This window comes from Doryrhamphus excisus, chromosome 3 (assembly GCF_030265055.1).
Source record: "Doryrhamphus excisus isolate RoL2022-K1 chromosome 3, RoL_Dexc_1.0, whole genome shotgun sequence".
In the NCBI taxonomy this organism is placed as follows: Eukaryota; Metazoa; Chordata; class Actinopteri; order Syngnathiformes; family Syngnathidae; genus Doryrhamphus; species Doryrhamphus excisus.
In genome coordinates, this window is record NC_080468.1 from 28,467,256 (window position 1) to 28,479,951 (window position 12,696).

The 12,696-nt window shown below is 42.7% G+C and overlaps 1 protein-coding gene across 1 annotated transcript in view; it reads left to right on the forward strand.

The window, feature by feature from the left end:
• The window catches only part of zanl (zonadhesin, like), a 59,848-nt gene extending 47,719 nt beyond the window's left edge, over positions 1-12,129 (forward strand). Inside the window, exons 81-92 of the mRNA XM_058066821.1 lie at positions 1,202-1,449; positions 1,517-1,646; positions 1,715-1,916; positions 3,673-3,834; positions 3,924-4,054; positions 6,091-6,293; positions 7,671-7,806; positions 10,020-10,160; positions 10,398-10,491; positions 10,587-10,631; positions 10,906-10,949; positions 11,467-12,129. Of these exons, the coding sequence (XP_057922804.1) occupies positions 1,202-1,449; positions 1,517-1,646; positions 1,715-1,916; positions 3,673-3,834; positions 3,924-4,054; positions 6,091-6,293; positions 7,671-7,806; positions 10,020-10,160; positions 10,398-10,491; positions 10,587-10,631; positions 10,906-10,949; positions 11,467-11,525 (1,595 nt within the window). The 3' untranslated portion in view covers positions 11,526-12,129. The remainder of the gene's footprint in view (positions 1-1,201; positions 1,450-1,516; positions 1,647-1,714; positions 1,917-3,672; positions 3,835-3,923; positions 4,055-6,090; positions 6,294-7,670; positions 7,807-10,019; positions 10,161-10,397; positions 10,492-10,586; positions 10,632-10,905; positions 10,950-11,466) is intronic.
• The last annotated feature ends 567 nt before the right edge of the window (positions 12,130-12,696 follow it).

The following is a 12,696-nucleotide window of genomic DNA, read 5'->3' on the forward strand; positions in this document are numbered from 1 at the left end:
AAGGAGTGCAGAGGGTGTCCTGAAGGAGTCCTTAGAGAGTCCAGAGGGTGTCCCGAAGGTGTCCTGAGGGAGTCCTAAGGGAGTCCTGAGGCATTCCAGAGGGAGTCCTAAGGAGTCCTGAGGGATTCCAGAGGGAGTCCTGAGAGTGTCCTGAAGGAGTCCTGAAGCAGTCCTTAGGGAGTCCAGAGGGGGACCTAAGCAGTCCTTAGGGACTCCCTCGGGGGTCCTGAGAGTGTCCTGAAGGAGTCCTGAGGGTGTCCCGAAGGAGTCTCAAGGGAGTCCAGAGGGTGTCCTGAGGGAGTCCTGAAGGAGTCCTGAGGGATTCCAGAGGGAGTCCTAAGGAGTCCTTAGGGACTCCCTTGGGAGTCCTGAGAGTGTCCTGAAGGAGTCCTTAGGGACTCCCTTGGGAGTCCTGAGAGTGTCCTGAAGGAGTCCTTAGGGACTCCCTTGGGAGTCCTGAGAGTGTCCTGAAGGAGTCCTGAGGGTGTCCCGAAGGAGTCTCAAGGGAGTCCAGAGGGTGTCCTGAGGGTGTCCTGAGGGTGTCCTGAGGGAGTCCTGAGGGATTCCAGAGGGATTCCAGAGGGAGTCCTAAGGAGTCCTTAGGGACTCCCTTGGGAGTCCTGAGAGTGTCCTGAAGGAGTCCTTAGGGACTCCCTTGGGAGTCCTGAGAGTCCTTAGGGACTCCCTTGGGAGTCCTGAGAGTGTCCTGAAGGAGTCCTGAGGGTGTCCCGAAGGAGTCTCAAGGGAGTCTCAAGGGAGTCTCAAGGGAGTCTCAAGGGAGTCCAGAGGGTGTCCTGAGGGTGTCCTGAGGGTGTCCTGAGGGTGTCCTGAGGGAGTCCTGAGGGAGTCCGAAGGAGTCCTTAGGGACTCGGGTAGGGACTCGGGAAGGGACAGGGGTGCGTGTGCACGGCAATGTTAGCACATGTGCTAACATTTCCCTCCAATGCGTGTCCTTCTGCACGCTCCCCTCCTCCACGCTCTCTCACTTCAGCACTTCTGCCCCCTTGTGGCCGTGTTAATGGCTTCACATTGCTCTGACGTAAAATCCATTAGTGGAGAGTTGCATCATCACACCTCTTTTTGCCTCTCGCACCAAACACCGTAAAAAGGCCGTTACGAGCTACGAGCAGTTACGAGCTAAAGATGCAAAGTTCCGATGTTACGAGAGTGACGCTGACGCCCCAAACTCTCGTCTGTCCAGAGTTTGACAAGTGCAGCGTGTCGGGGGATCCCCACTACCGAACGTTCGACGGTTTCACGCATCACTTCCAGGGCCCGTACACTTACGTCCTGACTCGGGATCACGAGCTGCCAGGCTCGCTGGAGTCGCTGACCGTACGTGGAAAGAACATTCGACGCGGCGGAAACCAGAGGGTGTCCTTCCTGGATCAGATGTATGTGGACGTTTACGGCGTGTCTGTTCGATTCCTGCAGAGGAAGGCGGTCCTGGTGGGTAATTTGTCTTTGATGCTTCTGATGCTAAAATGGCGAAATCTAACTTGTTCTTGTTGTTCAGGTGAACGGGGAGAGCGTTTCGCCTCCTCTTAGGCCAGTTGACGGATTAACCATCACAATGAACTCCAGACAGGTTCAGCTCGTAACCGACTTCGGACTTACTGTGCGCTTCGACGGGAAAAGTCGCGGAGGTAAAATGACAGGAAACATCAAATATTCTTTCCATGGCGTGAACAGGAACCTTTTTTCCGTGCATCAGAGATCATTCTTCCGAGCACCTACAAGAACGTTGTGAGAGGACTGTGTGGAAACTACGACGGCATCACCAGAAACGAGTACATGAAGCCGGACGGGACGGTAGTCCGGGACTTGAATGTATTTGGAGAAAGCTGGCGAGTGAGCGACAGATCGGTTGAGGGCCCCGATGGCGGTGACGTCGGGAATGTCATACACCTTCACAGGTATGTTGTTCCTGGGTATACCACGTAAAGTACGTGACAGGTGTTATCATTTTTGACACATGTCATCATGCTTTTTCAAATATACATTCATAAATCATTCTCTTTTGTGGTTCAGTATGGCCGACTATTATATCCAAAAATGGCTACATGAAGTAAAATACAACTACAAGTTGTGAATGTAGTAGTAGTAGTAGTAGTAGTAGAATGTAGTATTTCACATTGGTAGGTGCCAGTAATTGTTCAGTCAGACAAGCACCGGGATTTATGTATCTTATTATACAGTTATGCTCATAATAACAGCAGTGTGTTTAAAAAGGTGAGTAAACCTCAAATTTCTTCAAATTATTGAAGAATTTTAATGAACACAAATGCATTGGCGACACCGCACATTTTATTCAAAGCCAGAAAATTAGAAAAAGTCATTGAATTTGATGATATTTTACAGATAAAAAAAGATTAAAGACACACCTTTTTAATCAGGATTTTAACTAATACTTTTAATCTTTTCTTGTGTTTGTGTTTATCTTTTTAGTCCTATTTTATGCCCTTAGTCTTCAGCTTTTAACTCCAGTGTTTTCTTTTTATCTTTTTAGTCCTATTTTATGCCCTTGGTCTTCAGCTTTTAACTCCAGTTAGGGGGGGTCCTCCACACTGGGGGCTTTGTCGGGTCTGCTGAGGGGGTGCCATCCTTGGGTCCCTTTGACCCGGCCGGCTGGGGGTTCCTCCCTTTAATGTGGGGATCCGCCCGTCTGTCGGAGTCGGGGGGCTCCGATGGCACGGCCTGCGGCTCCTCCCAGTGTGGACGGCCCCAAAGGTGGCGTTTCCTTGATCCTCAGTGCCATCCCATGTCTCCCTACTGTGTGTGATTGTGTGTGTGTGTGTGTGTGTGTGTGTGTGTGTCTAGTATGGAGGGTGGGAAGGAGGGGCTTTCTTTTGTTTCTTTGTTTTTTCCTTTTAATTGTGGTAATTGTTTTAATTCTGTAAAGCACTTTGTGTTGCATGTCTTTGCAGGAAAAGTGCTCTACAAAGTTGACTTTGATTTGATTTGATTTGAGATAGTCAAGAAATATCATATTCAATTAGCTGAGTTCAATTAGTGAGATCGCCGATTATGTGAAAAAAAATATAAATTATATAATATATATAATATATAAAAAATATGTAAAATATCATCAAATTCAATGACTTTGTCTAGTTTTCTGGCTTTGAATAAAATGTGCAGTGTCCCCATTTTGCATTTGTGTGCATTAGAATAAAATTAATTTGAAGAATTTTGAGGTTTACTGACCTTTTTTAAACGCACTGCTATTATTGTGAGCATAACTGTATCTACTGTATTAGATCATGTCAATGTAACGTAGACCATAGGGGTGTTATTTCAGGTTTAGAGGGCTCTAATGTTAAAACCTGTATATAGACGCTTATAGACATGTTTAATGTGTCATAACTGACAGTATTCCATTTATGAAAAAGGAATCCTATGCAAAATATCAAAATATCACTAATCACAGTGGGTCTGGAACCAAAATGAACTGTGATAAACGAGGGATTACTGCACTGCAGCTGTGGTACTTTAGAAAGAAAGCTCACAGAAAGCTTTAAAACCAGTTGAAAAATTGCAAGATTGCAGATTTGCATGGTTAGATTTTAAGGAGGTTCTACGGAGACCTTCATAACGCAAAAAGAAGAAAAGGGGGTGGGACGAGTAAATTAGCAATTTATTGCACTTAAGGCGAATGCATTTTGTCCTGTCCAGGCGAGAGGTGGACACAGATCCTGATTCCGGCTTTGAGACGTCCGGCTGCTCGCAGGCTGAACTGAGCGAGTACGAGGATGTAGCTAAATGTGGAGCTCTAGCTGAGGCTAACGGCCTGTTTGCTGCCTGCCACGCCGTCTTGGCGCCAAAAAGCTACCAGGAGTGAGTACAGCCGTCATGTTCAAATCCTGACAGCAATACTGACGGCGATGATGATGATGATGATGATGATGATGATGATTGCGTTACAGCGACTGTGTATATGACCTGTGTGCTGAGCGTGGCAGTGAGGAGTTACGCTGTGCTAGCTATGAAGCGTATGCTGCCGCCTGTCAGGAAGCAGGAGTCACCCTGGGACCTTGGAGGCGACAACTGGCCTGTGGTAACGTGCCCATGTTGTTTATTCACTCATGGCCTCGCGTTAACAACCGTTAACAACCGTTAACAACCGTTAACAACCGCTAACCCTTAGTCGTGCTTTTAATCACATGTTCAAGCGTCCAGTGAAAAATGTAGTAGCATTTTGATGCAGCGCAGTAAGTTAAGAAACATAAAGTAGCTCAAGGAGACAAACAAGTAAAGAACAAATTAGTATACTAATCCATGTACTAACTAGTGTACTAATCTATGTAGTAACTAGTGTACTAGCTAGTATACTAATCCATGTACTAACTAGTGTACTAATCTATGTAGTAACTAGTGTACTAGCTAGTATACTAATCCATGTACTAACTAGTGTACTAATCTATGTAGTAACTAGTGTACTAGCTAGTATACTAATCCATGTACTAACTAGTGTACTAATCTATGTACTAACTAGTGTACTAGCTAGTATACTAATCCATGTACTAACTAGTGTACTAATCTATGTAGTAACTAGTGTACTAGCTAGTATACTAATCCATGTACTAACTAGTGTACTAATCTATGTAGTAACTAGTGTACTAGCTAGTATACTAATCCATGTACTAACTAGTGTACTAATCTATGTACTAACTAGTGTACTAGCTAGTGTACCAATGTATGTACTAGCTAGTATACTAATCCATGTACTAACTAGTATACTAATCCATGTACTAACCTATGTACTAACTAGTGTACTAATCTATGTACTAACTAGTGTACTAGCTAGTGTACTAATCTATGTGTAATACTAGTGTACTAATCTATGTACTAACTAGTGTACTAGCTAGTGTACTAATCTATGTACTAACTAGTGTACTAATCTATGTACTAACTAGTGTACTAGTAGTGTACTAATCCATGTACTAACTAGTGTACTAATAGTGTACTAATCCATGTACTAACTAGTGTACTAATCCGTGTACTAACTAGTGTACTATTTTATGTATTGACTAGTGTACTAATCTATGTTCCAACTAATGTACTAAGTAGTGTACTAGCTAGTGTACTAAACTATGTACTAACTGGTGTACTAGCTAGTGTACTCATCTATGTACTAGCTAGTGTACTAATCTATGTACTAACTAGTGTACTAGTAGTGTACTATTTTATGTATTGACTAGTGTACTAATCTATGTTCCAACTAATGTACTAAGTAGTGTACTAGCTAGTGTACTAAACTATGTTCTAACTGGTGTACTAGCTAGTGTACTCATCTATGTACCAGCTAGTGTACTAATCTATGTACTAACTAGTGTACTAGCTAGTGTACTAATGTATGTACTAGCTAGTATACTAATCCATGTACTAACTGGTGTACTAGCTAGTGTACTCATCTATGTACTAGCTAGTGTACTCATCTATGTACTAACTAGTGTACTAATCTATGTTCCAACTAATGTACTAAGTAGTGTACTAGCTAGTGTACTAAACTATGTACTAATTGGTGTACTAACTGGTGTACTAATCTATGTACCAACTATGTACTAACTAGTGTACGAGCTACTGTACTAATCTATGTACCAGCTAATGTACTAACTAGTGTAACAACTAACTAGTGTTAGCTAGTGTAGCTATGTGTAGTAGCTAGTGTAGCTATGTGTAGGACTAGTGTATTTATCTACGTACTAACTAGTGTATCAATCTATGTAGCAACTTTATGGTCACGCCTCGGGTTGGTAGCAGACCAACAGGAGGAAATGGAAGAAGGAATCTGTAATGGGCGTTCCACACACAGCGACCATGAACTACTACACTTTGGTGCAGCAGTAATCAGGCAGGAAGGCAGCATGTAAAATGGCCGACAAAAGAAACTACACCATGGTGATAAAATAGCTAGCTAAACGCCAGGAGAAGATACCTGCTGGCTAGCAAGGCTTAAAAACGGTTTACGAGATAAGGTTGGTATTGCGAGGAAAAAAGTTGCCATTGAAAAGCGACATTTTGTTGCCTGACTGCTGACTGCTATGATATGCGGTGATGTCATATTCATTCAGTCCCCCCCTCCTTCCACAGTGTTGTCGTGTCCTGGCAACAGCAGCTATTCATCGTGCATGACGCCGTGCCCCGCCTCCTGTGCAGACCTGGCGGCCCCCTCGCAGTGTGATGTCACTTCCTGTGTGGAAGGCTGCCAGTGCAATGCTGGCTTCGTGATGAGCGAGGGCGTCTGTGTGCCGTACGCTCAATGTGGCTGCATGTTCCTTGACCGATACTACCTGGTGAGGACCTCATCTTGGGATCATCGTCATCATTAGTCCCATGGACTCATCTATGTACTAACCAGTGTACTAACTAGTGTACTAATCTATGTACTAGATACTGTACTAAGTAGTGTACTAATCTATGTACCAACTAGCGCACTAATCTATGTACTAACTAGTGTATTCAACTATGTACCAAGTAGTGTACTAATCTATGTACTAACTAGTGTATTCAACTATGTACCAAGTAGTGTACTAATCTATGTACCAAGTAGTGTACTAATCTATGTACTAACTAGTGTATTCAACTATGTACCAAGTAGTGTACTAATCTATGTACTAACTAGTGTATTCAACTATGTACCAAGTAGTGCGCTAATCTATGTACCAACTAGTGTACTAATCTATGTACCAACTAGTGTACTAATCTATGTACTAGCTAGTGTACTAATCTATGTACTAACTGGTGTACTAACCTATGTACTAACTAGTGTACTGATCTATGTACTATTAGTGTACTAGCTAGTGTACTGATCTATGTACGAACTAGTGTACTAGCTAGTGTACTAACTAGTATACTAATCTGTACTAAGTAGTGTACCAATCTATGTACTACTAGTGTACTAGCTAGTGTACCAATCTATGTACTACTAGTGTACTAGCTAGTGTACTCAACTATGTACCAACTAGTGTACTAGCCAGTGTACTAATCAATGTACTAACTAGTGTACTATCTAGTATACTAATCTATGTACCAGCTAATGTACCACAACTAATGTACTAATCTATGTACCAACTAATGTACTAATCTATGTACCAGCTAATGTACCACAACTAATGTACTAATCTATGTACCAGCTAATGTACCAATTAATGTACTAATCGATGTACCAACTAATTTACTAATCTATGTACCAGCTAATGTACCAACTAATGTACTAATCTATATACCAAATAATCAACCAACTAATGTACTAATCTATGTACCAGCTAATGTACCAACAAATGTACTAATCTATATACCAAATAATCAACCAACTAATGTACTAATCTATATACCAAATAATCAACCAACTAATGTACTAATCTGTGTACCAGCTAATGTACCACAACTAATGTACTAATCTATGTACCAACTAATGTACTAATCTATGTACCAGCTAATGTACCAATTAATGTACTAATCGATGTACCCACTAATGTACTAATCTATATACCAAATAATGAACCAACTAATGTACTAATCTGTGTACCAGCTAATGTACTAATCTATGTACCAAATAATCAACCAACTAATGTACTAATCTGTGTACCAGCTAATGTACTAATCTTCGTACCAAATAATGTACCAACTAATGTACTAATATTAGTCACATCCCTTTCCTCTACTTCCAGCTGAAAGAAACCTTCGTGACAGAAGACTGTTCCCAGGCGTGTGAATGCACCACCACGGGCGCCGCCTGCCAGGACAAAAGATGTCAGGAGGGATACGTCTGCACCATCTACGACTACAGACGTGACTGCCACAGAGGTTTGTATCCTAGCAACAACAGTAACAAACAACAACCAATCTCACGAGTCAAGTTTCCTTGTTTTCCCCTGGCGGCCACATTGGGTTAAAAATGTGGCGGAGGGGCCGTCCAGAGAAGGTCACGCTTACTCACGGTGCAACCAAACAAGAAGACAACACATCCACAGCAAGTTAATACATGATAAACATAATGTAACTCAAACTGGTATTTCCAAATGTCCGCAAGGCATGCTGGGTAAATCAGCAGCGATATGGGTGTAATCGAGTTTCTTTGTATGCACCCACGGTGCGGTGGGTACAGTGGTATGAAAAAGTATCTGAACCTTTTGGAATTTCTCACATTTCTGCATAAAATCACCATCAAATGTGATCTGATCTTTGTCAAAAATCACACAGATGAAAAAACAGTGTCTGCTTTAACTAAAACCACCCAAACATTTATAGGTTTTTATATTTTAATGAGGATAGCATGAAAACAAGGGAGGAAGGGGGGGGGGGGGAATAAATACCTGAACCCTCTGCCTAAGGAGACTTAAAGAGCAATTGAAACCAATTTTTACCAAACAACTAGTGTACTAATCTATGTACTAACTAGTGTACTAGCTAGTGTACTCAACTATGTACCAACTAGTGTACTAGCTAGTGTACTAATCTATGTACTAACTAGTATACTAGATACAGTATACTAGATACACTAGCTTAGATAGATTAGTACACTAGTTGTTTGGTAAAAATTGGTTTCAATTGCTCTTTAAGTCTCCTTAGGCAGAGGGTTCAGTTATTTATTCCTGCCCCTTCCTCCCTTGGTTGAATGCTATCCTCATTAAAATATGAAAACCTATAAATGTTTGGGTGGTTTTAGTTAAAGCAGACACTGTTTTTTCATCTGTGTATACTAGTATCTAGTATATTTTAAGTCAGGTGTGTGCCCAATCACTGATGAGTGGCTTAAAGCTGCCCCGCCCACTATAAAACACACACCTGGTAAGAATTGTCTTGATGAGAAGCATTGTCTGATGTGCACCATGGTTCGCTCAAAAGAGCTGTCTGAAGACCTGCGATCAAGAATTGTTGATTTGTATAAAGCTGGGAAAGGATACAAAACCATCTCTAAAAGTCTGGATGTTCATCAATCGACAGTCAGAGAAGATGTCTACAAATGGAGAGAGTTTGGCACTGTAAATTCTCTTCCAAGGAGTGGCCGTCCACCAAAGATGACGATAAGCGCAGAATACTCAGAGAGGTAAAAAAGAACCCTAGAGTGTCTGTTGAAGACCAGCTTCAACTGTCTTGCAGTTGAAGCTAAAAAGAGGATGGATGCTGCAACAAGACAAGACATGATCCAAAACACAGAAGTAAATCAACTTCAGAATGGTTTCAGAAGAACAAAATACACGTTCTGGAGTGGCCAAGTCAAAGTCCAGATTTGAACCCCATTGAGATGCGATGGCATGACCTCAAGACAGCGATCCATGTCAGACATCCCAGGAATCTGACTGAACTACAGTAGTTTTGTAAAGAAGAATGGGCCAAGATTAGGCCTGATCGATGTGCCAGACTGATCTGCAGCTACAGGAAGCGTCTGGCTGAAGTTATTGCTGCCAAAAGGGGGGCCACAAAACATTAAATGTGATGGTTCAGGTACTTATTCCTCCTCCTTCTGTCATTGTTTGCATGCTATCCTCATTAAAGTATGAAAACCTATAAATGTTTGGGTGGTTTTAGTTAAAGCAGACACTGTTTTTCAGATCAGATCACATTTGATGGTGATTTTATGCAGAAATGTGAGAAATTCCAAAAGGTTCAGATACTTTTTCATACCACTGTAGGTCATGTGGCGTTAGGATGGCATTAATGGACAAGCTACAGGTTCCATCTGACCCAAGCGTGCCACAAGAGCACTGCCAGTCGTGTTGCCAGATACAGCTTTGATGTAAAATGGTAAAAATAAAACTTGAAACGCCCGGTGGGCCAGATTAAGACGCATGGCAGCCTGATTTAGTCCCCGGGCCGCCCTTTGTCCCCCCGAGTTTGGTGATAAAGTTTGACCGTTAGGAGAATAATGTGACACTTTTATATCCGTTAAGATAATAGGAAAAAGTCTCAAACTTACCAGATAAAGTTCCAGGAGACAGTGTCTGTATTACTGTACTGTGTTACTGTGTACTCTGTGCTGCCCCCTATGGGTGAAAGTTTTTCCTTGCCACCATCAGCGAGTCCTTGCCTGAGCAACCCGTGTCTCAACGGAGGACTCTGTCAAGAGGCCAGCAACATCTCCTACACGTGCATCTGTACGGAGGGCTACCAAGGACTCAACTGTGAGATTGAGATCACACCGGGCACTGGAGGACTTGGTAAGCACTTCACCTTTGACCTTTCACCTTTCCTCCACTTGGCGTTCCTCGACGCGAGGCACTGGCCAGCACTGAAGATATCGTACACCATCTACGGCTTCGACACATTCTAGGACTGTTCTAGCATTGTGAGGCAAACGTAGTCCTGGTCTTCCAGAGGATGAGGTCCTGGTGCTGGAAAGGACTTGTGGAGGACTGTTGAACCCGTGTTGAAATGCAACCTTTTGTGTCTCGTAGAAACCAAATGGATCATCCTGATCGCTGTGCTGATGTCCTTGGCGGTCATCGTGGTCGTCGTGGTGACCGTGGTGTGCGTTTGCAAAAGTGCAAAGTAAGTCTCTCTCTTTCCTTCTTTGTTGTTGTTGTTGTTGTTGTTGTTGCTATGGCAACACCGATGCCAGCGTGTGACCACTGTTGTGTTTCCAGGTCACACGTTTATGTAATTCAGAAGCTACCGTCATCTCACAGTAGGTGAGAGAAAACACTGAGAAAATGATGATTGTGATGTTGATTATGGGCCCGCCTGAGAGGCAAATAGCAGGAGTCCCCCCCCCCAAAAGTCCTCAACCCTAGAGAAGGGCAGCAGTCTTGTTTAAAATCACGTGGGAACTTTCCTATGAAAACATCACCTTCTTCCGGGTGGCTTTCCTTGGAGCATCAGGAGTGGGATGGGAATTACTCTCCTTCTTTTCTTCTTGATGGGTGGAGGTGGGCTACATGAAGGTCTTCCCTTTCTTCTGTGCAGGAACAAGAAAAGACAGGAGCAGAATCTCAGCATGAAGTCAACAAGTAAGTACTCATGTCTGCTCTTTATTTCATATTATTATCATGACTTTCTCATGTAGTAATATGTTACCTTCTTACGTTGTATTTACACTAAATATATCCTGATGGATATTTTAATACACTTGGCAAGAATGGCAAGAACATTTTGTGGGAGGTTCTAAGTAAAGCGTGTGTAAGCTAGTACACACTACACGCCTCCATGCTCTTCCACCTCCTGCCTGCTGTGGATGTGGTACTACATGGCAGAGGTGCATGCCCATAGAAAATGCACTGCTGCCACCTTGTGGCTTAAAAGTGCGGTGTTGGCAAATGGGAGATGATACAGAAACAGTACCTGGTGGCCACCATGATCCTGATCCAAGAAATGTGGGGGCATGGCTCGTGTGGTCGGGCGGTGGCCTCCCGATCTGGAGGTTGCGGGTTCGATCCTCCGTCCCAGTTGGTCCTGATGCTCAATGTTCTAAAAGTTTTCAGATTTACCGCCGTCATTTGTGGATGCTTTGTCGTGTCTATTTTTCAGGTGTGCCGTATGAAAACATGGACGCAAAGAAAAGCGGCAACAACACGACCACCATGTGAACACACCCGGCTGACTAACAGAAGACCTCAAGCAGCAGTCTGGTCTCATGCACATACAGTAGACCCCCCCACCCCCCGGTCTCCATTCGTCCATCTCATTCGATAAGACGTGATCGTAAAGCACCAAGTGTACAGCTTAGCAATGTAGCATCCAGTTTGCCCCATCATCATCATCATCATCATCATCACTTTCGCCAATGGAATGTGTCCCTCGACAGCGCTCCAAGGTCAACCTCCAAACGTCCTCTGATGTCCTTGTTTACGTTGACCGAGTCCTGGAGAGACTGACTGAGGCACGAAACTGCGATGCAATTAGCTTGTTAGCTCCCTTCATTGCCAGCAAACAATAGCAACTGAGTCACTTTTATTGCAAATGTTGATCCCAAACTTGGAAAACGTCAAGGTCAAGCTAGGAGGGTTTGTAGAAGAAGTGAGCTGGCGTCGTGTATGGTTGAATAGCGGGGGATCTACTGTACTGTACTGTATATGTTAACTTATTATAATTACAGCCAATCAGGTGTGTTCTACATAAAATGTGTATTTTTCATGCGTGTCTTAAAGCGTTATGTATTTTTTTTCCCACAATTAAATAAGCCACATTCACATCAAACGTGCTTTGAGTTGGATTTTTTTAAAATGTTTCATTTACTTCAATAGAAAACATGGCAAACGTTGAGTATACTTGGGATTATCGGATGATTATTTGATAGTATTGCACAGTTCGACAATGTGATGGAACCGATGGAATGTATGAAATCACATTTAAAAGGTAAATTATTTCATAAACAGACAACGTGTCACCATGTGGCAGTTAGCCTCCATGACAGTTCATTTAGTTTCCTTACGCCTTAGTTCCTGGTTCATGGCCATATTTTGTGTTCACTTCCTGTGTCACTCGGTTCCCAGCCATATCTGTCCAATATTCAACTAAAAATATTTTTTTTACTGCTACTGGATCAAACTAAAGAGTGTTTAAATGTATTATGTTTGAGGGGTAATTACACTTCACATAATGTACTTATAGATAAGATAGTAAGATTTGTTTCTCTCACTTCAAGGAAACTCGTTTTTTTAAATTAGGTGGACATAAAAAAACAATGAGTAGAACTAAGTGTTAAGTTGTGGCCATTGATGGATTGAAGTAGTGTTACATTTGTTCCAATCACTGCAC